This window comes from Chiloscyllium plagiosum, unplaced genomic scaffold (assembly GCF_037043375.1).
Source record: "Chiloscyllium plagiosum isolate Xiang-an unplaced genomic scaffold, Cpla_swu_hap1 HiC_scaffold_5, whole genome shotgun sequence".
Classification (NCBI taxonomy): Eukaryota; Metazoa; Chordata; class Chondrichthyes; order Orectolobiformes; family Hemiscylliidae; genus Chiloscyllium; species Chiloscyllium plagiosum.
Window position 1 is genome coordinate 132,753,879 of NW_028270143.1, and position 24,391 is coordinate 132,778,269.

Here is a 24,391-nt window from a genome sequence, read left to right on the forward strand (position 1 = left end):
GGTGAATTTCCTCTATACCCCCTCCAGAGCAGTCCACCTTCCTATAGTGTGGTGACCAGAGCTGCAGTGGTCCAGTTGTGACCTAATGAAAATACTATACAGCCCCAACATTAACTTCCTGCTCTTATCTATGCCACCACAGAAGAGCCTGTAGGTCTTTACTAACCTGTCCTACCAGTTTTGGGAATTTGTGGGCAAACATCCCAAGATCCCTCAGTCCAAAGCTAAAGTACCTATCAGACAGGTCAATCACTGGACTTGACCTGTAGTGTAATCCTCTCTTGGTTTGTCACATTGTACTGTGGTAGTCTGGGATAAAGTCTTAGTTTAGTTTTAAATTGATGCTGTTCGTAAAACGTAATCTTGCACTATAAGAAACCTACAAGCAAGGTTTTAGCAGTCAGTGCCAACTGTCTCAGGCTACTCTCCTTACTGCAAACAAACTGTCTTGGTAGAGAATTTTGTATTAAAAATTACTAAAACACCACTTAATTAGTTAAGCAGCAATAAAATGTCAAATGTTAGACAGGTCTGTGTATGATTTAAGCTACATGCACAAAGTGGGAAACCTTGATCCAGCCAGGTCAATTGCTTTGGTTGGTACATCACTACTTTTCTAAATTGAGAAGGTCATGGGGTCAGCTAACATGTCCAGTCATTGTCCTATAAAACGGCTGTTCTAAAATTTTAGATTCCAAAAATGTAAAATTCATAAAATTTGGGACACTAAGGTCACTACAAGAAACATTCAACTTGAAAGCAGGAACATTCTGTGCCTGTCTCAATGTGCTATATTCACTGATTTCAAGGGGTGCTTGTTCAGAGGGTCAGGCCAAATGCCACAAATAAAACTGGCTGTAATCCTGGTTTCCTTTAAATACATGGCCTTCATCCATGTACTGCTATTTTAATCACATCTATTTTCATACTGCAGTGAAGAGTGTATGAAATGGTAAAGGAGAACTTGGATTGCTGTCATGTAGATCATGATGCAAGTAGCTGTGGTAAAGGAACTAGGACCAAGGAACACCATTTCAGAAGCTTAAAATGCTTAAACTTGGATATTAATGAAGATTTGAATTATTCTTGCAGCCCATTGGATTCTAATAACATTCCCAGAGGAGATGCTAAGTTGCCCAATCCTTTATCCAGCATTGCTGCTGAAATGGCTTAAGTTTCATTTCAAACAACTAGAGGTTCTGCAGTAAAGTATTCAGTACATTCAGTTGTCTTTGCTGCAGAACTGAAAGATAATCCACTGATTATTGGCACTGGCACCAGCAATGCAATATTGTGAACTTTACAATGCTAAAAGATAGCAGCTCAATCCAAAACTATTGTTGAAAGTAATGACCTAGAAGGGCTTATGCCTGAAACGTCGATTCTCCTGCTCCTTTGCTGCCTGACCTGCTGTGCTTTTCCAGCAACACATTTTTCAACTAGAGGTTCTGCCAACATCTGAATTTGTGGCAGGGAAAGGAGTATAAAGTTTGAGAAGATTTGTAGCTCGGGTGCTCGTTGTTGTGGTTCTGTTCGCCGAGCTGGGAATTTGTGTTGCAAACGTTTTGTCCCCTGTCTAGGTGACATCCTCAGTGCTTGGGAGCCTCCTGTGAAGCGCTTCTGTGGTGTTTCCTCCGGCATTTATAGTGGCCTGTCCCTGCCGCTTCCGGTTGTCAGTTTCAGCTGTCCGCTGTAGTGGCCGGTATATTGGGTCCAGGTCTATATGTTTGTTAATGGAGTTTGTGGATGAGTGCCATGCTTCTAGGAATTCCCTGGCTGTTCTTTGTTTGGCTTGCCCTATAATGGTAGTGTTGTCCCAGTCAAATTCATGTTGCTTGTCGTCTGCGTGTGTGGCTACTAGGGATAGCTGGTCGTGTCGTTTCGTGGCTGGTTGATGTTCGTGGATGCGTTCGTAGCCACAAAACGACACGACCAGCTATCCCTAGTAGCCACACACGCAGACGACAAGCAACATGAATTTGACTGGGACAACACTACCATTATAGGGCAAGCCAAACAAAGAACAGCCAGGGAATTCCTAGAAGCATGGCATTCTTTCACAAACTCCATCAACAAACCCATCGACCTGGACCCAATATACCGGCCACTGCAGCGGACAGCTGAAACCGACAACCGGAAGCGGCAGGGACAGGCCACTATAAATGCTGGAGGAAACACCACAGAAGCGCTGCACAGGAGGCTCCCAAGCACTGAGGATGTCACCCAGACGGGACGAAACATTTGCAACAAAAACTTCCAGCTCGGCAAACAGAACCACAGCAAAGGAGTATAGTTAAGGCCTGAAAGTTTGATTAATTGACTTTGATTTCAGTGTAAGGAATGCATTGGTACACTTCTTTCTACTGTGGAGAAGGATTAACTTTGTGGATTGAGATGCCCTGTATAAATGAGATTCAGGACTTTGCAAAGTCCTATCGCTTGTTTTATTATTGCTGCATCAGTAATTTGAGACTGAAACTCCCTCAGTTTTCCAATGCTTCAGTGCTCTGGTATGCAAATATTCTTGCTCCAGGTGTAGTATGAACCTTCAGTTGAAGGTCACTGATATTGTTGCATGTTTATACATATTACTGTCTCCTCCAATTTCAGTTTCTAGGTCATTACTTTCAACATTAGTTTTGGATTGAGCTGCTATCTTTTAGCATTGTAGAGTTTACAATATTGTATTGCTGGTGCCAGTGCCAATAATCAGTGGATTATCTTTCAGTTCTGCAGCAAAGACAACTGAATGTACTGAATACTTTACTGCAGAGTACTGCAGTAAATCTCAGGTTATTTCACACACTGTAAGCAAAGTTGGAGCCTTACCAAATTTTTTGGTGCACAGGTTGCTGCTGAGAAGGTTTGAATTTTACCTTCAGCTATTAACTAGCTATTCAGGAAAGACTGAAAACGTTCTCTCATTTTATGCTTTGATCATGCTATGCATCTAACTGGTCTGCCATATGAAAGTTGTCTTCTGTACTACTTGGGTCACCTTCCATTCCACTCCATGTGGGCTTTGGTGAGTTTTTTAAACCTAGATAGGCACAACAAGTCATGTAATAAGGAGAAATTGGCTGCACTAAATGGCTCCCTGGTGTCCTGGGATGTGTATGCTAAGTGCACTGGTTGAAAAGTGGTAATTGTGTGCTTATGAGCACAAAGTGGGAGGCTGGGTCTGAGATTCCCATTATAGCATTGCAAACTCAAGGGGCCAAATGTCCTCTTTCTACATTAGGATTCTGATTTCCTCTTATGAAAAATAGCTACAACTAAATGGAGTATCGTGCAAAAGTCCACATGTTCCTGGAGCCTGAGCAGAAGCTGACATCACTGAGTTGATGATTTCTGAACTGGCTCATGACAAGGTGACTATGACCTTTGCTGAACCATCAACTTTGAGGTACCAGGAAGTCTTGGAACATGTAGCTCTCTACTACACTTGCCCTCTGCTAATCTACTAATTTCCTTTGGCAGACCACAAAAGGTCATGTTCTTATTTCTGTGAATGAAAGCATTGTGTGAATAAACTTACTGCTTTATTTCAATTCCTTCCTTAACTTGCATCAGATGCAGATGGCACTATTGAACATTCAGATCTCCTTACAATCCTGTAATCTCCATGTATCTGTTTGCAAACAAAGAAATTAAGGGCTAGAATTACAAATGAGCATTTAATGTTCCTTAATTGCCATTGCTTAAAGACTATGTACAGCTCCTGGAGTGTTCCCTTAGCATGACATCAGTCAGAAATGAGGGACTTGAACACTTTGATTACGCACATGCAGCACTTGAGCAGAAACACTGGTCAGGCAGTAGTCAATTTACAGACTTTACAGAACTTTATCTCCATTTCAGAAATCCACTGTACCTCATCCCTTAAGTAATCCATCTACCTTGTGCATGCCCACTATCTGCCTGTCTAAATCCTCTAGTTAGTTTTCATCTTCCTTGCAACTCTACTCCCATTAGTTTATCCTTTTCAGTCACTGCTTCCCAATCTTTTTTAGTTGAGCTGGAATGTGAACATTGATCCCTGCTGCCCATAGCCTGACTTCTGAGTGGTTACCATTTCCTTCACCTCTGCATTCTAACAAATTCAAGATTCTAGGCTAGACTTGCTGAATTTTTTCAATTTCAATTTTTTTATTTACAGCCTTTTTTTTGTGGCACTTTGCAGTGACCCTCAAAATCCAAATCTACATCTCAATCTCATGGAATACAGGGAGAACTAGCCATTGATTACAGAACTGGCTCAGAACTCGTCAAGGTGGGGGAGGGTTGCTTTTCAGACTGGAGCCTATGACCAGTGGTGTGCCACAAGGAACTGTGCTGGGTCTACTGCTATTCATTTATTTATAAATTATTTGGTTGTGAACCTCAATTGTAGTTTTGCAGGTGACACCAAAGTAGGTGTAGTGTACAGTGAATAACATTGGCCCATCTGATTTGTAATCAGAGGTAATGGGTTGTGGCAGATGGAGTTCAATTTAGGTGTGAGGTGCTATACTTTGGAAAGGCAAATCAGGGCAGGACTCTTACCTTAATGGTAAGGTCCTAGGGAGTGTTGCTGAAAGACCTTGGAGTGCAGGTTCATATTCTTTGAAATTGGAATCATAGGATAGTGAAGGTGCTTGGTCTGCTTTCCTTTATTAGTCAGCATAGAGTTCGAAGGCCATGTTTGGAGCATCGCATGCAATTCTGGTCTTCCTACCGGAAGGCTGTTGTGAAACTTGAAAGGGTTCAGATGACTTGCAAAGATGTTGCCAGGATTGGAAGGTTTGAGCTATAGGGAGAGACTGAATAGGCTGGGGATGATCTTAAGAGGTTTATAAAATCCTGAGGGGCATGGATTAGATAAAAACACAAGGTCACTTCACTGGGGGTGGAGAGCCTAAAACTAGGAGGCCAACCTCTAGGTGAGGAAAGATTTTAAAAGGGACTTGGGCAACTTTTTCACAAGGAGATGCAGGTGGAATGAAGTGTTGACAATATTGAAATGCCATCTGGATGGGTATATGAATATGAATCGAACAATTCTTCCGCCGCCTTCGCCTCCGCGCCTACTTCTTTAACCAAGACTCCCACCCTCTGATGACCCCTTCTCACGCCTCCAACACATCCCATCCACCTGGACACCCTGTGCTGGCCTCCTGCCTGCCCTCGACCTCTTCATAGCCAACTGCCGCCACGATATTAACCGCCACCTGAACTCCCCCACCCCTCTCACCCACTCCAACCTCTCACCCTCGGAACACGCAGCCCTCCACTCCCTCCGTTGCAACCCCAACCTCACTAACAAACCAGCAGACAAGGGAGGTGTGGTAGTTTGGCACACCGACCTTTACACCACTGAGGCCAAACGCCAGCTCGCAGATACCTCCTCCTACTGCCCCCTTGACCATGACCCCACCCCCCACCACCAAACCATCTCCCAGACTATTCATCACCTCAGGGGATCTTCCATCCACCGCCTCCAACCTCATAGTCCCACAACCCCGCACCACCCGCTTCTACCTCCTGCCCAAAATCCACAAACCTGACTGCCCCGGCCGACCCATTGTCTGTCTCCGCCTGCTCCTGACCCACCGAACTCATCTCTGCATACCTTGACACTGTCCTGTCCCCCTTAGTCCAAGAACTCCCCACCTATGTTCGGGACACCACCCCATGCCCTCCACCTGCTCCATGATTTTCACTTCCCTGGTCCCCAACGCCTTATTTTTTCACCATGGACATCCAGTCCCTGTACACCTCCATCCCCCATCACGAAGGACGCAAAGCCCTCTGCTTCCTTTCCTGCCGTACTGACCAGTACCCCTCCACTGACACCCTCCCTCGACTGACTGAACTGGTCTTCACCCTGAACAACTTCTTTCCAATCCTCCCACTTCCTCCAAACAAAAGGATTAGCCATGGGCCCCAGCTATGCCTGCCTCTTCGTAGGATATGTGGAACAGTCCATCTTCCGCAACTACACTGGCCCCACCCCCCACCTTTTTTTCCTCCGCTACATCGAAGACTGTATCGGCACCGCCTCGTGCTCCCACGAGAGGTTGAACAGTTCATCCACTTCACCAACACCTTCCACCCCGACCTCAAATTCACCTGGACAGTCTCAGATTCCTCCCTCCCCTTCCTTGACCTTTCTATTTCTCTCAGGCGACCGAATCAACACGGACATCTACTACAAACCGACCGACTCCCACAGCTACCTGGACTACACCTCCTCCCACCCTGCCCCCTGTAAAAACGCCATCCCATTCTCCCAATTCCTTCGACTCCACCGCATCTGCTCCCAGGAGGACCAGTTCCAAAAACGTACAACCCAGATGGCCTCCTTCAAGGACCGCAATTTCCCCCCCCCCCCCGACGTGGTCGACAATGCCCTCTACCGCATCTCTTCCACTTCCTGCTCCTCAGCCCTTGAGCCCTGCCCCTCCAACCACCAGGACAGAACCCCACTGGTCCTCACCTGCCATCCCACCAATCTCCATGTACAGCGCATCATCCGCCATCATTTCCACCACCTCCCAATGGACCCCACCACCAAGGATATATTTCCCTCCCCTCCCCTATCAGTATTCCGTAAAGAGCACTCCCTCCGTGACTCCCTCGTCAGAATCACACCCCCCACCAACCCAACCTCCACTCCCAGCACCTTCCCCTGCAACCGCAGGAGGTGCAAGACTTGCGCCCACACCTCCCCCCCCCCCCCCCCCCCCTCACCTCCAAGGCCCCAAAGGAAACTTCCATATCTGCCACAGATTCACCTCCACACACCATCTATTGTATCCTCTGCACCTGATGTGGCCTCCTCTATATTGGGGAGACAGGCCGGCTACTTGCAGAGCATTTCAGAGAACACCTCTGGGACACCCAGACCAACCAACCCAACCACCCTGTGGCTCAACACTTCAACTCCCCCTCCCACTCCACCAAGGATATGCAGGTCTTTGGACTCCTCCATCGCCAGACCACAACACGACGGTTGGAGGAAGAGCGCCTCATCTTCCGCCTAGGAACCCTCCAACCACAAGGGATGAACTTGGATTTCACCAGTTTCCTCATTTTCTCCCCCCCCCACCTTGTCTCAGTCAAATCCATCAAACTCAGCACCGCCTTCCTAACCTGCAATCTTCTTCCTGACCTCTCTGCCCCCACCCCAGTCTGACCTATCACCCTCACCTTGACCTCTTAGCACCTATCACATTTCCGACACCCCCCCCCCCCCCCCCCCAGTCCCTCTTCCCTACCTTTTTATCTTAGCCTGCTGGACAAACTTTCCTTATTCCTGAAGAAGGGCTTATGCCCGAAACGTCGATTCTCCTGTTCCCTGGATGCTGCCTGACCTCCTGTGCTTTTCCAGCAACACATTTTCAGCTCTGATCTCCAGCATCTGCAGACCTCACTTTCTCCTCACATGAATAGGAATGTTTGGAGAAATATGGGCCAGGTGCTGGCAGGTGGGACTAGGTTGGGTTGGGATATCTAATCCGCATGGATAGGTTGGACTAAGGGCCTGTTTCTGTACTCTCTGCTAGTTTCTATCTTTGACTTTTTTTTTGATGGCCTCAACTAGTGTTTGTATCAACTTGTTCTTCACTAATCTGACCCTTGATTGATTTTTTTTTTTTTTTTTTTGTGTATATACTGGTATTGGACAAAAAGTTTGTAGTTTCCCTTTCTCAAATGTACCCTATTTAACTGTAGGCACTTGCAGAATTAGTTTTGAAAAATATTCACTATAGGTTTCCATCCTTTTTCAACACTGTAGGTCAAAGATCATTCAATTCTGCAACATTTATCAACAGCCCTGTTCTGTTTTTAATTTCTCCAATACAATTCTACAGCTAATTCAGTTTAGGATTGTAACCCTTTTTGAAATGCTGCTCCTTTGTCCTGTCACTTCACCTGAAAAAAGGAATAGTGCTCAAGGGTTGTGATTTCAAACATGTTGTACTAAACTTCATGTTGAACTCTGACTTTGTCCATCCCAGTCCAATACTAGCAACTCCACATCAGACTTTCAGTTCCACTTAGATCCTGGTCCTTAACTGTGTTTTTGGGTTTTTCCTCTTCCTGTCGAGGTGAAGTACTTGCCTAGCACTTAGCAATGTAATGAACTGTTTATTAATAAAGCTGTTTAGGCCTTAGGCCTCTTGAATGACTGAACAGTCTGTCTACATAGAAAAGTTTCCTGTCCTTTTTTTAAATCTTTAGCATGATAGGAAAAACAGCTTCAGACCTGCCCACCACCCCACCACGCCCCCCCCCCCCCCCCCCCCCCCCCAAAATTATGACAAAAGCTTTGGTTACTCACACTATCCATACAGCTGATGACCTAGGATTACAGTTAACCGTCAGTCTCTTCTGAATAGACTTAGATTTTTAGATTAGATTACATTACAGTGTGGAAACAGGCCCTTCGGCCCAACAAGTCCACACCGACCCGCTGAAGCGTAACCCACCCATACCCCTACATTTAGCCCTTACCTAACACTACGGGCAATTTAGCATGGCCAGTTCACCTGTCCTGCACGTCTTTGGACTGTGGGAGGAAACCAGAGCACCCGGAGGAAACCCACGCCGACACGGGGAGAACGTGCAAACTCCACACAGTCGGTTGCCTGAGGCAGGAATTGAACCCGGGTCTCAGGCGCTGTGAGGCAGCAGTGCTAATAGGCTAGGGCTATCTGGCCCAGGAGCAATCTTTCCCTCTCTTTCCTGGTCTACCTGTCCATATGGTTAAGAAAGTTCAACACCTCTACCTCTTCAGAGGTAAAATTTAATTCAAATGTCCACATGGACTCATACCCATTTTTAACCATGTCTTCTATAGTTATCTATATCTGGATTTATCATAGCTTGGTATGGCAGCTGTTCTGCCCAAGGTAGTCTGAAACTAGTCATGAACATACCCCTGTCCATCACATACAGCCTTCCATCCATTTGCACTTTCTGCTGCCTCAAAGATCCCTCCCACCCTAGCTGTACTCTAGCCAAGGAACTATACTAAAGACTTAAACACAGACTCACACCACCCTATCTACTCCATTAGACTTCCTGAAGACACCAATCTAGAGGATAAAATAATGGTCTCCTGCTCTGTAACAATCCTGTTCATATCCATCAATGTCAACCTGGCCAAGGAAACACTAACTACACTATTTTAAGAACCAAAGCCATACACTAACTTCCACTAGCAGCGGCAGTAATGCAGAGACTCAAACAAACAGCTCTGCCAACTATCTGACCCCAAAGTTTGGGTCTGCTATGTGGATGTCACCTTTGTCCTCACTAAATGAAACAAAATTGGAAGAAACTTTCAAGACCATCAATCATACCCTTACTGGCATAAAATTCACTAAGGAGGAGGACAGTAATAACAAACTGCCATTCCTAGCTCTCGCAGTAGAGTGAACAGTCAATGGGGAACTTCGAACTAGCGTCTACAGGAAAACACCACCTACAGACCACGTATTAAATGACAGAAGCAATCATTCTTAACATCCACAAACAAAGCTGCATTAGAACATTATAATCCACTACATACTGCAGCACAGAGGAACTACACAGCAGAGGAAAATCACCTGTACAGTGTATTCAAAGAGAACAGGTACCCAATGAACACAGTCTGCCGATTTCTGAGCAACAAAGCCAAACAAGCAGACAAAACCCAGCGAGCAACCTGAGCCACTCTTCCCCTACATCAAAGACCTCTCGGAAATGACTGCCAGCCTACTCAGACCCCTTGGTATCATGGTAGCCCACCAACACACTAAAACAGCAGCTAATGAACTTGAAAGATCCTATGCAGACAACAAGCAAAACTAGTGTCATTTACAAAATACTGTGCAAGAACAATAACAAACAGGCAGAAAACTAGCCATCAGGATACATGAACTTCAACTAGCCACAAAGCCACATGACCCACTCTCGCTAGTACCCTTATATACAGATGTGGAAGGGCACGCTTCGACTGGGACAACACATCCATCCAAGGGTTTAGCCCTTCATCAGGAATAGGGAAGGGCTTTTGCCCGAAACGTCGATTTTCTTGCTCCTCGGATGCTGCCTGACCTGCTGTGCTTTTCCAGTACCACTCTAATCTAAACTCTGGTTTCCGCATCTGCAGTCCTCACTTTTGCCATATCCATCCTAGGACAAGCCAACACACACATGAGAATTCCTAGAAGCATAGCATTCTAACCGGGGCACTCAACAAACGCATTGATTTGGATCCCATTTACTACCCCTTGAGAAAAAGAACAGGAAATGATGTCACCATAGGAAATTACACTGCCAACCCAAGGAAACTCAAACATGTAAATAGAAAGTGGGCTACACCACCAGTGCTCCATTCGGAGGCTTATTGATGATGTTACCTAATATGGTGACAAAATGTCTGAAAATAAACCTTCCAGCTCAGCAAGCTAAACTACATCCTGTACTGTTCCATTCCATTTTCTCTAATCTGGTTATTTTTTTTTTAAAGTACAGTTTACAAACAATTAACATTTACAGCTGTATATAGAGAAACAGCAATTTACAAAGGAGAGGAGCAGCAAAGCCAGACGCCAAAACCCACCATTCAACCAATTTTTGGGGAAATGAGGACAAGCCATCCACCTTATTCCATTAGGCAGAAGGCAGACCTTTGAGTGTATGAATAGCTCAAGAACAGCTACTTCCCCAATGTTGTGGAGATTTTGAATGGACTCCACATGTTAATTCTGATCTCTCTCCACCAGCAGTAACCCTATTCTGGTACCCTAATGCCAGTGTGGTGTGATCTGATATAGCATGCCAAACAATATTTTCACTATCTCAGTCCATATCATGGCAATAAATCAATGTTCTGACCAATGAAGCCAAGTCTGTCAAATCACTTGATTACAACCTTGGCTGCTTTCAAGCAACTATGCAAATCCACCCTAGATCTCTTTTGTTTTGTCCTGCCCTGATTTACTTTCCAAAATGGAACACTACATATTGATCTAAATTAAACTCCACCTGCCACTCAGTCCATTTGTTTGTCCTGTTGTACTCTTCAATATCCTTCACTGTCCACTAAACAAATTTTGCTGTCATAGAGATGTACAGCACGGAAACAAACTCTTCTGTCCAAATCGTCCATGCCAACCGGATATCCCAACCCAATGTAGTCCTACCTGCCAGCGCCTGGCCCATATCCCTCCAAACCCTTCCTATTCATATACCATTTGAGATGCCTTTTAAATGTTGCAATTGTACCAGCCTCCACCACATCCTCTGGCAGCTCATTCCATACACATACCACCTTCTGCGTGAAAAAGTAGGTAGGTCTCTTTTATATCTTTCCCCTCTCACCCCAAACCTATGCCCTCTAGTTCTGGACTCCCCACCCCAGGGAAGCGACTTTGTCTGTTTATCCTATCATGATTTTATAAACCTCTATAAGGTGACCCCTCAGCCTCCGATGCTCCAGGGAAAACAGCCCCAGCTTGTTCAGCCTCTCCCTATAGCTCAAATCCTCCAACCCTGGCAACATCCTTGTAAATCTTTTCTGAACCCTTTCAAGTTTCACAGCATCTTTCTGATAGGAAGGAGACCAGAATTGCATGCAGTATTCCAACAGGTGGCCTAACCAATGTCCTGTACAGCCCCAACATGGCGTCCCAACTCCTGTACTCAATACTCTGACCAATAAAGGAAAGCATACCAAATGCCTTCTTCAATATCCTATCTACCTGCGACTCCACTTTCAAGGAGCTATGAACCTGCACTCCAAGGACTCTTTGTTCAGCAACACTCCCTCGGACCTTACCATTCAGTGTATAGGTCCTGCTAAGATTTGCTTTCCTAAAATGTAGCACATCACATTTATCTAAATTAAACTCCATCTGCCACTTCTCAGCCCGTTGGCCCATCTGGTCCAGATCCCGTTGTAATCTGAGGCAACCCTCTTCGCTGTCCACTACACCTCCAATTTTGGTGTCATCTGCACTAACTATACCTGTTATGCTCACATCCAAATTGTTTATATAAATGACGAAAAGTACTGGACCCAGCACCGTCCACCACCAGTTTGAGCAAGTTCTATATCCAAATGGCTAGTTCTCTTTATATTCCGTGAGATCTAACCTTGCTAACTGGTCACCCATGGGGAACCTTGTTGAACGCCTTGCTGAATTCCATATTGATCACATCTACTGCTCTGCCCTCATCAATCCTCTTTGTTACTTCTTCAAAAAACTCAATCAAGTTTGTGAGACATGATTTCCCACGCACAAAGCCATGTTGACTATCCATAATCAGTGCTGAAAATGTGTTGCTGGAAAAGCGCAGCAGGTCAGGGCTTATGCCCGAAACGTTGATTCTCCTGTTCCTTGGATGCTGCCTGACCTGCTGCGCTTTTCCAGCAACACATTTTCAGCTCTGATCTCTAGCATCTGCAGCCCTCACTTTATCTCTATCCATAATCAGTCTTTGTCTTTCCAAATACGTGTAAATCCTGTCCCTCAGGATGCCCTCCAACAACTTGCCCACCACCGACATCAGACTCACTGGTCTTTAGTTCCCTGGCTTATCCTTACCACCTTTCTTAAACAGTGGCACCACATTTGCCAACCTCCAGTCTTCTAGCACCTCACCTGTGACTATTGATGATACAAATATCTCAGTAAGAGGCCAAACAATCAGTTCCCTAGCTTCCCACAGAGTTCTAGGGTACACCTGATCAGATCCTAGGGATTTATCCACTTTTATGCATTTCAAGACATCCACCACTTCCTTCTCTGTAAAATGGACATTTTTCGAGATGTCACCATCTATTTCCCTACAGTCTATATCTTCCATGTGCTTTTCCACAGTAAATACCGATGTAAAATACTCATTTAGTATCTCCTGCAGCTGCCTGGCGGATCTTTGAGGGCCCTATTCTCTCCCTCGTTACCCTTTTGTCCTTAATGTATTTGTAAAAACCCTTTGGATTCTCCTTACCTCTATTTGCCAAAACTATCCCATGTCCCCTTTTTGCCCTCCTGATTTCTCTCTTAAGTATACTTTTACTGCCTTTATACTCTTCTAAGGATTCACTTGATCTCTCCTGTCTCTACCTGACATATGCTTCCTTCTTTTTCTTAACCAAATCCTCAATTTCTTTAGTCATCTAGCATTCCCTATATCTACCACCCTTTCCTTTCACCCTGACAGGAATATACTTTCTCTGGACTCTCGTTATCTCATTTTTGAAGGCTTCCCATTTTCCTGCCGTCCCTTTACCTGCAAACATCTGACCTCAATCAGCTTTTGAAAGTTTTTGCCTAATAACTGTCAAAATTGGCCTTCCTCCAATTTAGAACTGCAACTGTTAGATCTGGTCTATCCTTTTCCATCACTATTTTAAAACTAATAGAATTATGGTCGCTGGCCCCAAAGTGCTCCCCACTGACACCTCAGTCACCTGCCCTGCCTTATTTCCCAAGAGTAGGTCAAGTTTTGCACCTCCTCTAGTAGGTACATCCACATACTGAATCAGAAAATTTTCTTGTACACACTTAACAAATTCCTCTCCATCTAAACCCTTAACACTGTGCCAGTCCCAGTCTATTTTTGGAAAGTTAAAATCCCCTACCATAACCACTCTATTATTCTTATAGATAGCTGAGATCTCCTTAAAAAAATTTTTCTCAATTTCCCCCTGACTATGAGGGGGTCTATAATACAATCCCAATAAGGTGATCATCCCTTTCTTATTTCTCAGTTCCACCCAAATAACTTCCCTGGATGTATTTCCGGGAATATCCTCCCTCAGTACAGCTGTAATGCCATCCCTTATCAAAAATGCCACTCCCCCTCCTCTCTTGCCTCCCTTTCTAGCCTTGATTAGTGATGCTGGAAGAGCACAGCAGTTCAGGCAGCATCCAAGGAGCTTCGAAATCGACGTTTCGGGCAAAAGCCCTTCATCAGGAATAAAGGCAGTGAGCCTGGAGCAGTGAGAGATAAACTAGAGGAGGGTTGGGGTGGGGAGAAAGTAGCATAGAGTACAATGGGTGAGTGGGGGAGGGGATGAAGGTGATAGATCAGGGAGGAGCGGGTGGAGTAGATAGGTGGAAAAGGAGATAGGCAGATAGGTCAAGTCTGGACAAATCATGGGGACAGTGCTGAGCTGAAAGTTTGGAACTAGGGTGAGGTGGGGGAAGGGGAAATGAGGAAACTGTTGAAGTCCACATTGATGCCCTGGGGTTGAAGTGTTCCAAGGCGTCTGCTAGTGAGGGAGCGGCGGTGAAGGAGGCCCAGGACCTCCATGTCCTCGGCAGAGTGGGAGGGGGAGTTGAAATGTTGGGCCACGGGGCGGTGTGGTTGATTGGTGCGGGTGTCCCGGAGATGTTCCCTAAAGCGCTCTACTAGGAGGCGACCAGTCTCCCCAATGTAGAGGAGACCGCATCAGGAGCAACGGATACAATAAATGATATTAGTGGATTGCACATCCTTGGATGCTGCCTGAACTGCTGTGCTCTTCCAGCACCACTAATCCAGAATCTGGTTTCCAGCATTTGCAGTCATTGTTTTTACCTCCCTTTTTATCCTTCCTGTAGCATTTGTATCCTGGAACATTAAGCTGCCAGTCCTGTCCACCCCGAGCCATGTTTCTGTAATTGCTATAATATCCCAGTCCCATGTCCCTAGCCATGTCCTGAGTTCATCTGCCTTCCCTGTTAGGCCTCTTGCATTGGAAATAAATGCAGTTTAATTTATCAGTGCTACCTTGTTCTCTGCTTTGTCCCTGCCTGCCCTCACTGTTTCACTCGCCTTTGTTCTCAACTGTACCAGTCTCAGATTGAAATCTTTTTCACTATCTTCCTGGGTCCCACCCCTCAACTTACTAGTTTAAATCCTCCCGAGCAGCTCTAGCAAATCTCCCTGCCAGTGTATTAGTCCCCTTCTAATTTAGGTGCTATCCGTCCTTCTTGTACAGGTCACTTCTAATGATCCAACAACGTGAATCCTTCTCCCATACACCAGCTCCTCAGCCATCTGCTCTATCCTCCTATTCCTGTCCTCACTAGCTCATAGCACCGGGAGCAATCCATGTATTACTACTCTCAAGGACCTCCTTTTTAAATTCTTGCCTCTCTGTAATCTCCCTTCAGAATCTCAACCTTTTCCCTTCCTATGTCATTGGTTCCAGTGTGTACAATGACCTCCTGCTGGCACCTCTCCCCCGTGAGAGCATTCTGCACCCTTGATCCTGGCACTAGGGAAACAACACACCATTCTGATTTTTCGCTGCTGGCCACAAGAAACGTTTGTCTGTACCTCTGACTCAAGAGTCCCCTAATACAGTCGATTGCTTGGAACCTGACGTACCTCTCATTATATTAGAGCCAGTCTCAATACCAGAAACATGGCTGTTCATGCTACATTCCCCTGAGAATCCATCACCCCCAATAACCTCTCTTACCTTTCCTGGAGTTAACCCATCTATGTGACTGTATCTGAGATTTTCCCCTTTCCTATAACTGCCATCCATCATATCCCCTTGCTCTTGTAAGTTCCTTATTGCCTCTCCAACCAATCCATACGGCATCTGCAAACCAAGCATCCTATGTTCATATCCAAATCATTTGTATAAATGGCAAACAGCATTGAAAAGATTCTCTTTTTTTTCTCCTCATGCTCTAGTTCACCTGTGGCTGTGGATTAGTTACCTTGGCTCCAGGGCAACTCTGCTTAATGTATTTTCTCAGGCTCTAATTTCAAATCAGCCTGTTTGAATGTTGCTACACAGCCGTGCAGGACTTTAACATCGGCCTCCTGGTCCAAATGTGGAAACGTTACCACTGCAGTAGGGTAGTGGTCTAGACCTGACCTCTTAAGTTGCATTATCAATTACTTTCCCTCCATTAGGTTGGGTGCCGATATTAACCACACAAGCATTAGCATCATTTATGTATTTTTGGACTCAGTGGGGAAGAAAATAGGGAATTATACTTTCACTAATGCCAGGCAATGACCCTGTTCAATGAGACAATCTAACCATTGTCCCATGACAAACAAAGGGTTGCACTTGACCAGATACTGAACTGGACTTGCTCTTTCAGCCACTGTAGTTATAATGGCAGGTTACAGACTAAGATCCACTTCAACTTTTTCTAAACTCACAACTGTTTGCATCTGTGGTCTGTATCTGACAGGATGTCACTTAAAACATTGTTTTTGTATCTCCTTCTAGTAACTGTTCTGGCTGTGCATTCCAGACTTTTTTTTTTAGAAAAAAAAACACTTGTGCCTCCTCATTTAATTTTCCCTTAAACCTATTCCCCTAGTAATTTACATTTTTGTATTCTGGGAGAAGATTCTGACTAAAATTCTGTCCATGCCTCTCATAATTCCATATCTGCCAGGTTACCCTCTCTGTCTCTGACATGCTCATGAAAGCAGTTTGTCCAATCTCTCCTTAGCTAATACTTCTAAACCAGGCAAATGCAGGCAAATTGCTAATATACCTTCTCTAAAGCCTCCATATCTTTCTGGTACAGTGGTGACAGTGATAGCCCTTGATATCAATGCTGCATTTGACTCACCGTAGCATCAAGGAGCCCTAGTCTAATGGGATCAATGGGTATCAGGGCAAAATCTCTACTGGTGTTGTACCTGGTACATAGGAAGATGGTTTTGGTTGTCGGAAGTAAGTCTTGGCAGCTCTGGGACATGTCTGCAGGAGTTCCTCAAGATAGTGTCTTGGGCCCAACCATCTTCAGCTGCTTTATCGATGACCTATCTGAAGGTCAGAATTAGGATGATCCCTGATTGCATTATGTTCACCATTCATAACGCCTCAGGTATTGAAGGGGTCATTGTTCAAATACAGTAAGCCCTTCTTCAGGAATTTTCAGACTTTCAGAATTTCCTGAAGAAGGTCCTATGCCCGAAACGTCGATTCTCCTGTTCCTTGGATGCTGCCTGATCTGCTGCGCTTTTCCAGCAACATATTTTCAGCTCTGATCTCCAGCATCTGCAGCCCTCACTTTCTCCCAGAACCTCAACTTGACTTGCCACTTAAACACAATAGCTACAAGAGTAGGTCAGAGGCTGAGGATACTGAGGTGAGTAACTCCCCTCCTATATTCGCATATCCAAAGACTGTTCATCATCTACAAGGCATACGTTAGGAGTGTAATGAAATATTTCCTACTTGCCTGGATGGGTGCACCTCTGACAGTATTTAAGTTTGCTACCTTCCAGGACAAAGCAGCCTGCTTGACTGATCCACAAATATCCACTCCCTCCACCACTGACATTCAGTACACATTACTGTTACTATCTACAATATGTACTGCAGCAATTCACTAAATATCCATAGACAGCACCTTGCAAACTCTCAACCACTTGCACCTAGAAGAACAAGGGCAGCAGATATATGGAAATACCAGTACCTTCAAATAACCTTCTGAGCCCCTCACCATTCTGACTTGGAAATATATTACTCTTCCTTCACTGTTGCTGCGTCAAAATCCTGGCATTCCCTCGCGAAAGGGTGTTGTGCATCAACCCACAGCAAGTGGACTGCAGCGGTTAAAGAAGGTAACGAGGAACAGGTGATAAATGCTGGCCAGCCAGCAATACCCTCCTCCCACAAAGGAATAAAACAAACTTCCAAATCTAGCCAAATTAAAGTTCTGTGCAGCTGCAATGCAACTCATCAGTTTGTATACTTGATGCCCCAACTGAAGGCTCTACACCCTATTGATCTCATTGTGCACTTGCATTGCCACTTTCAGGAACTGTAGACCTGTACAGCTAGATCCCTCTGCTTCTAAGGGTGCTGCAATTTACTGTATTCTTCCCTCCTGCATTAGACCTTCCAAAATGAATCTCATGTGTCCAGATTAAATTCCATCTGCCATTCTCTGATGAAGTCTCCAGCCAATCTATATCCTGCTGCATCCTCTTGCAATCTTCCTCACTATTTGCAGCTTCCCCAATCTTTGTCTTCTGTAAACCTGCTAATCAGGCTATCTACATCCTCCTCCAAATCATTATTTATATTTGACAAAATAGGGGTCTCAGCACTGATCACTGTGGCACACTACTGATTGCAAATCTCCTATCTGAAAAGCATTTTCTCTGCTACTGTTTTCTGTGACTTAGCCAGTTCTGTATCCATTTTACCAGCTCACAGTTGCAGATTGGAGAGAAACTTGGATGCTAAGTGAAAAGAAATTGAGTGATGCCCAGTATTTCATAGTAATAGGAATCCATAAGTTTTAGTACAGGTTCTTTATGTCTGAAAAAAATTGGTCCCTGTATATTAATGTATGTAGCTTCCATTACATGCAAGTGCAGTCATACTGCACAATTGGCTGTCTTAAGTTGGTTCAGTATAATTCTTTGCTGATAATCCAAAGGATGCAAAGGTTCAAGCAGTGGATGAAACTAGCTACTACCATGCAACTGCAATACAAGTGATGCTTTCTTTCTAAAAGGACACTACTGTTACGCCACTAAGATGCACTGATTAACTCTCAATTTTCATTTCATTCACAGCTAAGCAGCATTTATTGCCCAGAGGGCAATTAAGAGTCAACCACATTGCTGTAGGTCAGACTGGGAAAGTGTATAAGGTATGAGCAGGTAGGGAAAAGTTGAGTTTTGGGCTGCAAGACAAAGGCTCAACTAGTATGACTTTGACCAGATAAGAACTTGCAATGAGGTGCTGGAAGCAAGGGTAGTGGTTTGACAATGTATAATGCTAGTCAACAAGGTGAAAAGCATTCATTGTGTAATGCCAGTTAACGAGGTGGAAGTGTCCATTGTGAAATACGAGATGACTTAATCTTTCCTGTTGATGCTCATTGATTGTAACAGTCATCCAGTCAATATAGATGTTGCCTTATTTGGATGTTACTCCCTGTAAGTGACTATATAATTGTTTAAGAATCTCCTGTTTGAGAGAAGACAGAGAACTCATGTCTCTGTGCACATGGGCAATCGTTCTCTCTCCCTTCAGGGCCCAGAATAAAGATGAAGGAGATAAAGCCATACTGTGTCTGAGTGTTTGTTTCAACTGAAATGGGGACCAGGTGAGGCTGGCAGTTTCCTTCCTTAAAGGACATTAGTAAACCAGATGAGTTTTTCTAACAATCAACCATGGATATATGATCATCATTAGATTCTTAATTTCAGATATTTATTGAATTCAAATTCCACTATCTGTCATGGTGGGATTTGAACCCAGGTCACCAGAACATTATCTGGGTCTTTGGATTAACAGTCCAGCAATAATACCCTTAGGCTATCGCTTCCCTAACAAGTATGGTATGTGGATTTCAGTGCAGCTACAATGCTAGGTATGTAGGCCATGCATTCCAAGACAGTGTGTACCAAATAGCATTCCTTAGGTTATCGACACCATACTCAATCAGCCTGTGCTTGGGCAAGCCATCCAAAATTACGTGTGATTCTGAAATGGATAACATTTACTGGATCCTGTGCTAAGAATTAGGTGGACACCCAATTTGGGGTTCAGTCAGGCTTGTGCTGTGGTGCGTTTGTAATTACAGAAAGCTAAAGTAATACATCTTAAAAACTCATGCTGTTAGCATAATTTTAAAATATCTGGAGAAATCAAGAATGTAGGGTGGCATGAATGGGGTATTTGGCCTTTCAAACCTGCCTCCTATTCAATAGAACATAATAGCGCAGTGCAGGCCCTTCGGCCCTAGATGTTGCGCTGACCTGTGGAACCAATCAAGCCCATCTAACCTACACTATCCCATTCTCATCCATATGCCTATTCAGTGACCATTTAAATGCCCTTAAAGTTGGCGAGTCTACTAATGTTCCTGGCAGTGTGTTCAATGCCCCTACTACTTTGAGTAAAGAAACTACCTTTGACATCTGTCCTATATCTATCACCCCTCAATTTAAAGCTATGTCCCCTTGTGCTAGCCATCGCTACCTGAGGAAAAAGGCTCTCGCTGTCCAACCTATCTAACCCTCTGATTATCTTGTGACTCAATTAAGTCGCTTCTCCACCTTCTCTCTAATGAAAACAGCCTCAACCTACAACATCCTTCATCACTATCCACAACTCTACTGACCTTAGTGTCATCCACAAATTTACTAACCCATCCTTCTACACCCTCATCTAGGCCACTTACATAAATGACAAACAACAGTGGACCTAAAACAGATCCTTGAGGTACCCCACTAATCACTGAACTCCAGGCTGAATATTTACCATCAACCACCACCCTCTGTCGTCTTTCAACAAGCCAATTTCTGATTCAAACCGCTAAATCACCCTCAATCCCATGGTTGGAGGGTTCGGGCGGGGGCAGGTGGGATCACGGTTGGGGTCTTGTGTGCAGTGTGCTGCTGCCTAGTGTCCTAAACAGGGAGTGGACTGAGCAAGTGCTGTCCATGTCAATCCCGTTGAACTGGTTGGGGGTGGGAGAGGCTTCAGCAATGCTGCAGGTCACTTACACGCAAGTGTGTGTCTGCCCAGAAATAAACCCTGAGACAGAGAGAGGGAGCAAGGCAGGCAGAATGAGGAAAAAGGAAACTTCAGAAAACTCCAACCTCAGGAAAGGACTTGAATCAATTAACTGAGTAATTAATTATCCGAAGGAAATAGTGCCCACCCATCTCGTTCGGATAATTGAGGTTCCTCTGTACACCACATCAACCACTTTATCTCCCCTACCTGTTTGGTCACCTTCTCAAAGAACTGAATAAGTTTGTGAGGCATGACTTACCCTTCACAAAACTGTGTTGACTTTCTCTAATCAACTTATTCCTTTCAAGATGATTATAAATCCTATCTCTTATAACCCTTTCCAACACTTTACCCACAACCGAAGTAAGCACTTTTTTTCTTTGATATACAAAGTAGTTAACATTACATTTTTTTCTGGTCATGTTGTTAAGCACATTTAGTACCATCACTTTGTGCATGTTCTGCAACAAGCTGTTAACATCGCATGCATCCAGTTGTTGATGAACCCGAGCAAAATAGTGAAACTGAGCAGAATTGATCTATTTTTAGTTCTTTTTGTAAACTGTATGTGCCGTTTTGTTTTTAATATGCTACATGCACTAACTTCCATGAAATTTCATTGTAGTGCTGCTGGCTGCCTCTCTTGGTCTCCAGATTCCAAGAAATATTTGTACACTTGTTTTTTTTAATATATTTGTCTTTTACCGGATTAGCTTCCTAACCCAGGTGCTGAATTTGAACTTAATCTGTTTGACTTCAGAAGCTGGCATTGGTCAGTGTTTACTTGTGAGGTGTGTTTTCTGTGAGCTGCCTGTGGCTGTATAGCAACCTAGACGTTACCAGAAAGGTTGCTCAAGTCCTTCCTTAAAGATAAAACATGGAGGGATGTGGAATAAACTATAAGTACTGTGTGTTTTAAGTGATTAGGCTGCAGACAAAACAGACGATTGCAGCCTGTGAACCTGAAAAGATTGAAGGGCATTCCAATTTAAGAAACAAAGTTAGAGAAGTTGAAGCTTGTTAATAATTTTTTAAAATTTATTTCTCTCTCCTTCTTCCCTAAAGGATAGAGAGCTATTCCTGCAAAATGGCAGGTGATGACAAGCAAATGTTTAAACAGTTCTGTCAAGATGGACAGCCCCATGTCCTGGAAGCCCTTTCCCCACCTCAGACTACTGGAATTAGTCCAAACAGGTCAGTAAAATGTTCCTTGAGAAAAATCCCTTTTATAAATACCAAAAAAAGCTTCAATATACAAGACTTATTTTCCTTTTTCCATCCACGTGTATATATTATTTGACCTGTATGCAGGTTAAGTTCAGTGATCACTGATCTCCTTCTGTTCAAATAGAAAAAGAACTGTTTGCATTGGGGTTTTGTGGCACAATGGTAGCATCTCTACCTCTCAGCCAGAAGATCCAGGTTCAAGTTGTACCTGCCCTGCAGATGTCACACCAAGTCTGACCAGGTTGATTTAAAATAGCTGCACTTTATGCAACTTGGTCGAAACTGGGTTTTGGGGTGTGACTGAACCTTGTTGAGCACATCTGTCTTTTTTCACAAGCTTCAGCTGCCAGATATTATGGCACAAATTCTCTTGCTTGTTAGCAAGATTAGCTTGACCTAACCTGGGTGATCAGAGTGATTGTCATGATCATGCCCTTGGTGCAATAGCATAGAAGGTTATCTGGACACTTGGTTCTTTTTCCAGATCAAATGTTTGTGATGACCCCACAAGTTTCGAAATAAATCTTGTTTCCTGCCCTGCATTTTAGGTTGAGTAAGAGCCAAAGTGGTGATGAAGGAGAGGGACCACTCTGTGACAAGTGTAGCCGCAAGACACTCTTCTACCTGATTGCTACACTCAATGCATCGTTCCGCCCAGATTATGACTTCAGCACGGCTAAAAGCCACGAGTTCAGCAAAGAGCCCAGTTTGAACTGGGTAAGTTGGTGCAACAGTATTGATTTTGGAACTTAGTAGGCAAACCAAAGATTAATAGCTTGTGGTTTAGTTCAGTACATTGCAGTGTTAATTTTTTTCCCACTTTTCCATGGAGTTCTTGACTAACATATGACAGTCATTAGTCAGGTATATGGAATTGTGACCACTGGGTCGTGGTTATTAGGGAACTGCATTATTGCCAGAAGGCATTAGTAACAACACCAATAACAAAACTGTTCACTGGTATACTATCTCTTGGTCACCTGGTTCCTCAGCTACCTTGTGACAGACATTTGCTATCCAGTTTATTGAGTGGACTTAGTGGCATTGATTAAATCAAAAAAACTATACTCTGCATAAACCTATATAATCTTTTAAAGAAAATGAGCAGGAATAGATCAAACAATTCATCAAACTGCTCCAGCACTTGATGTGCGGCTAATAACTGGGTTTCAACTCTACTTTTCTGTTTGCTCCCCATATCCATGATTTCACTCAGTCTGTCTACCTCTACTTTTAAATATATTGAATGATGGCATAATCACAATCCTGAGACAATTCCAAATTGTTCATAATCATTTGAATGAAGAAGTTTCTTGTCCCAATCCTAAATTGTTCCTCTTACTCCGGTGTCCCTTTCTTTTGGATTCCTCACCTAGAGAAGATAATGTTTCAGTATATACCTTGTGAAGCCACTTCAGAATCTTATTTGTTTGTTTGAGTTCCAATGGTATCATCTGCCATTCTTCTAAGCAGCCACAAATATAAACCCAGATTACTCTACTCAACCCTTTTATCATCAGAAAGACCAATCATCTGAGAAACTAGTGAATTTTCACTGTACTGTCTCCAATGCAGCTAATGTCATCCTTAAATATGGAGACCAAAGTATTCCAAGTGGATGAAAATATAGATGAGTGAGATAGTAAGTTGGCAGACAACATAAAGATTGGGGAGTTGTAGATAGTCTAGAATGTTGTCAAAGGATACATCAGGATATAGATCAATTGCAGATATGGTCGAATAAATGATAAATGGAGTTTAATCCAGATGAGTGTGAGGTATTGCATTTTGGGAGATCAAATGTTAAGAATAAGTGTACAGTTAATGGCAGGACCCTGAATAACACTGATGTACAGAAGGATCTTGGGGTTCAAATCCAAGTCTCCCTGAAAGTGGCTCTGCAAGTAGGTAGGGTGGTAAAGAAGGTATATGGCATGCTTGCCTTTGCTGGTCGAGAAACTGAGTACAAAAGCCTGTAAGTGTTGTTGCAGCTTTATAAAACTTTGGTTAGGCTACTCTTCGAGTATTGCGTTCAATTCTGGTTCCCACGTTACAGGTAGGATGTGGAAGCTTTGGAAAGGGTACAGAAGAGGTTTACCAGCATGCTGTCTGGATTATACAGTATGAACTCTAAGAAGAGGCGAGAAAAACTCTGGTTGTTTTCTCTGGTGAGGCTGGGGTTAGACCTCATAGAAGTTTTAAAAATTATGACTGACATAAATGGGGTTTACAATCAAAATCTTTTTCTCAGAGTTGAAATGTGCAATACCAGAGGCCATGCATTTCAAGGTGAGAGGGGTAAACAAAGAACAATAAAGCATAGGAACAGGCCCTTTGGTTCTGCAAGCCTGGGCCATCACGTTTTGCCTTTCCATACTAAAATTGTCTTCATTTACAGGATCTGTATCTCTTTATTCCCTTCCTTTGCACGTATTAATCCATCTGCTTCTTAAATGCTGCTATTGTTGGCTTTCGCCACCTCCTCTGGCAGCATGTTCCAGGTACTCACCACCCTTTGTGTGAAAAACTTGCCTCGCACATCTCTTTTAAATTTCCCCTTCACACATTTAATCTGTGTCCCCTAGTCATTGACCCCCTCCACCCTGGGAAAAACATTGTACTTTCCACGCTGTGTACCATTCACAATCTTTTAAACTTCCATCAGGTCGCTCC

At 43.9% G+C, this 24,391-nt stretch overlaps 1 protein-coding gene across 1 annotated transcript in view; it reads left to right on the plus strand.

The window, feature by feature from the left end:
- LOC122550210 (repressor of RNA polymerase III transcription MAF1 homolog) overlaps positions 1 to 24,391 on the plus strand; it is a 57,832-nt gene that overhangs the window by 18,380 nt on the left and 15,061 nt on the right. The window contains exons 3-4 of the mRNA XM_043690971.2: positions 21,557 to 21,685; positions 22,267 to 22,435. Coding sequence (XP_043546906.1) covers positions 21,557 to 21,685; positions 22,267 to 22,435 — 298 coding nt within the window. The remainder of the gene's footprint in view (positions 1 to 21,556; positions 21,686 to 22,266; positions 22,436 to 24,391) is intronic.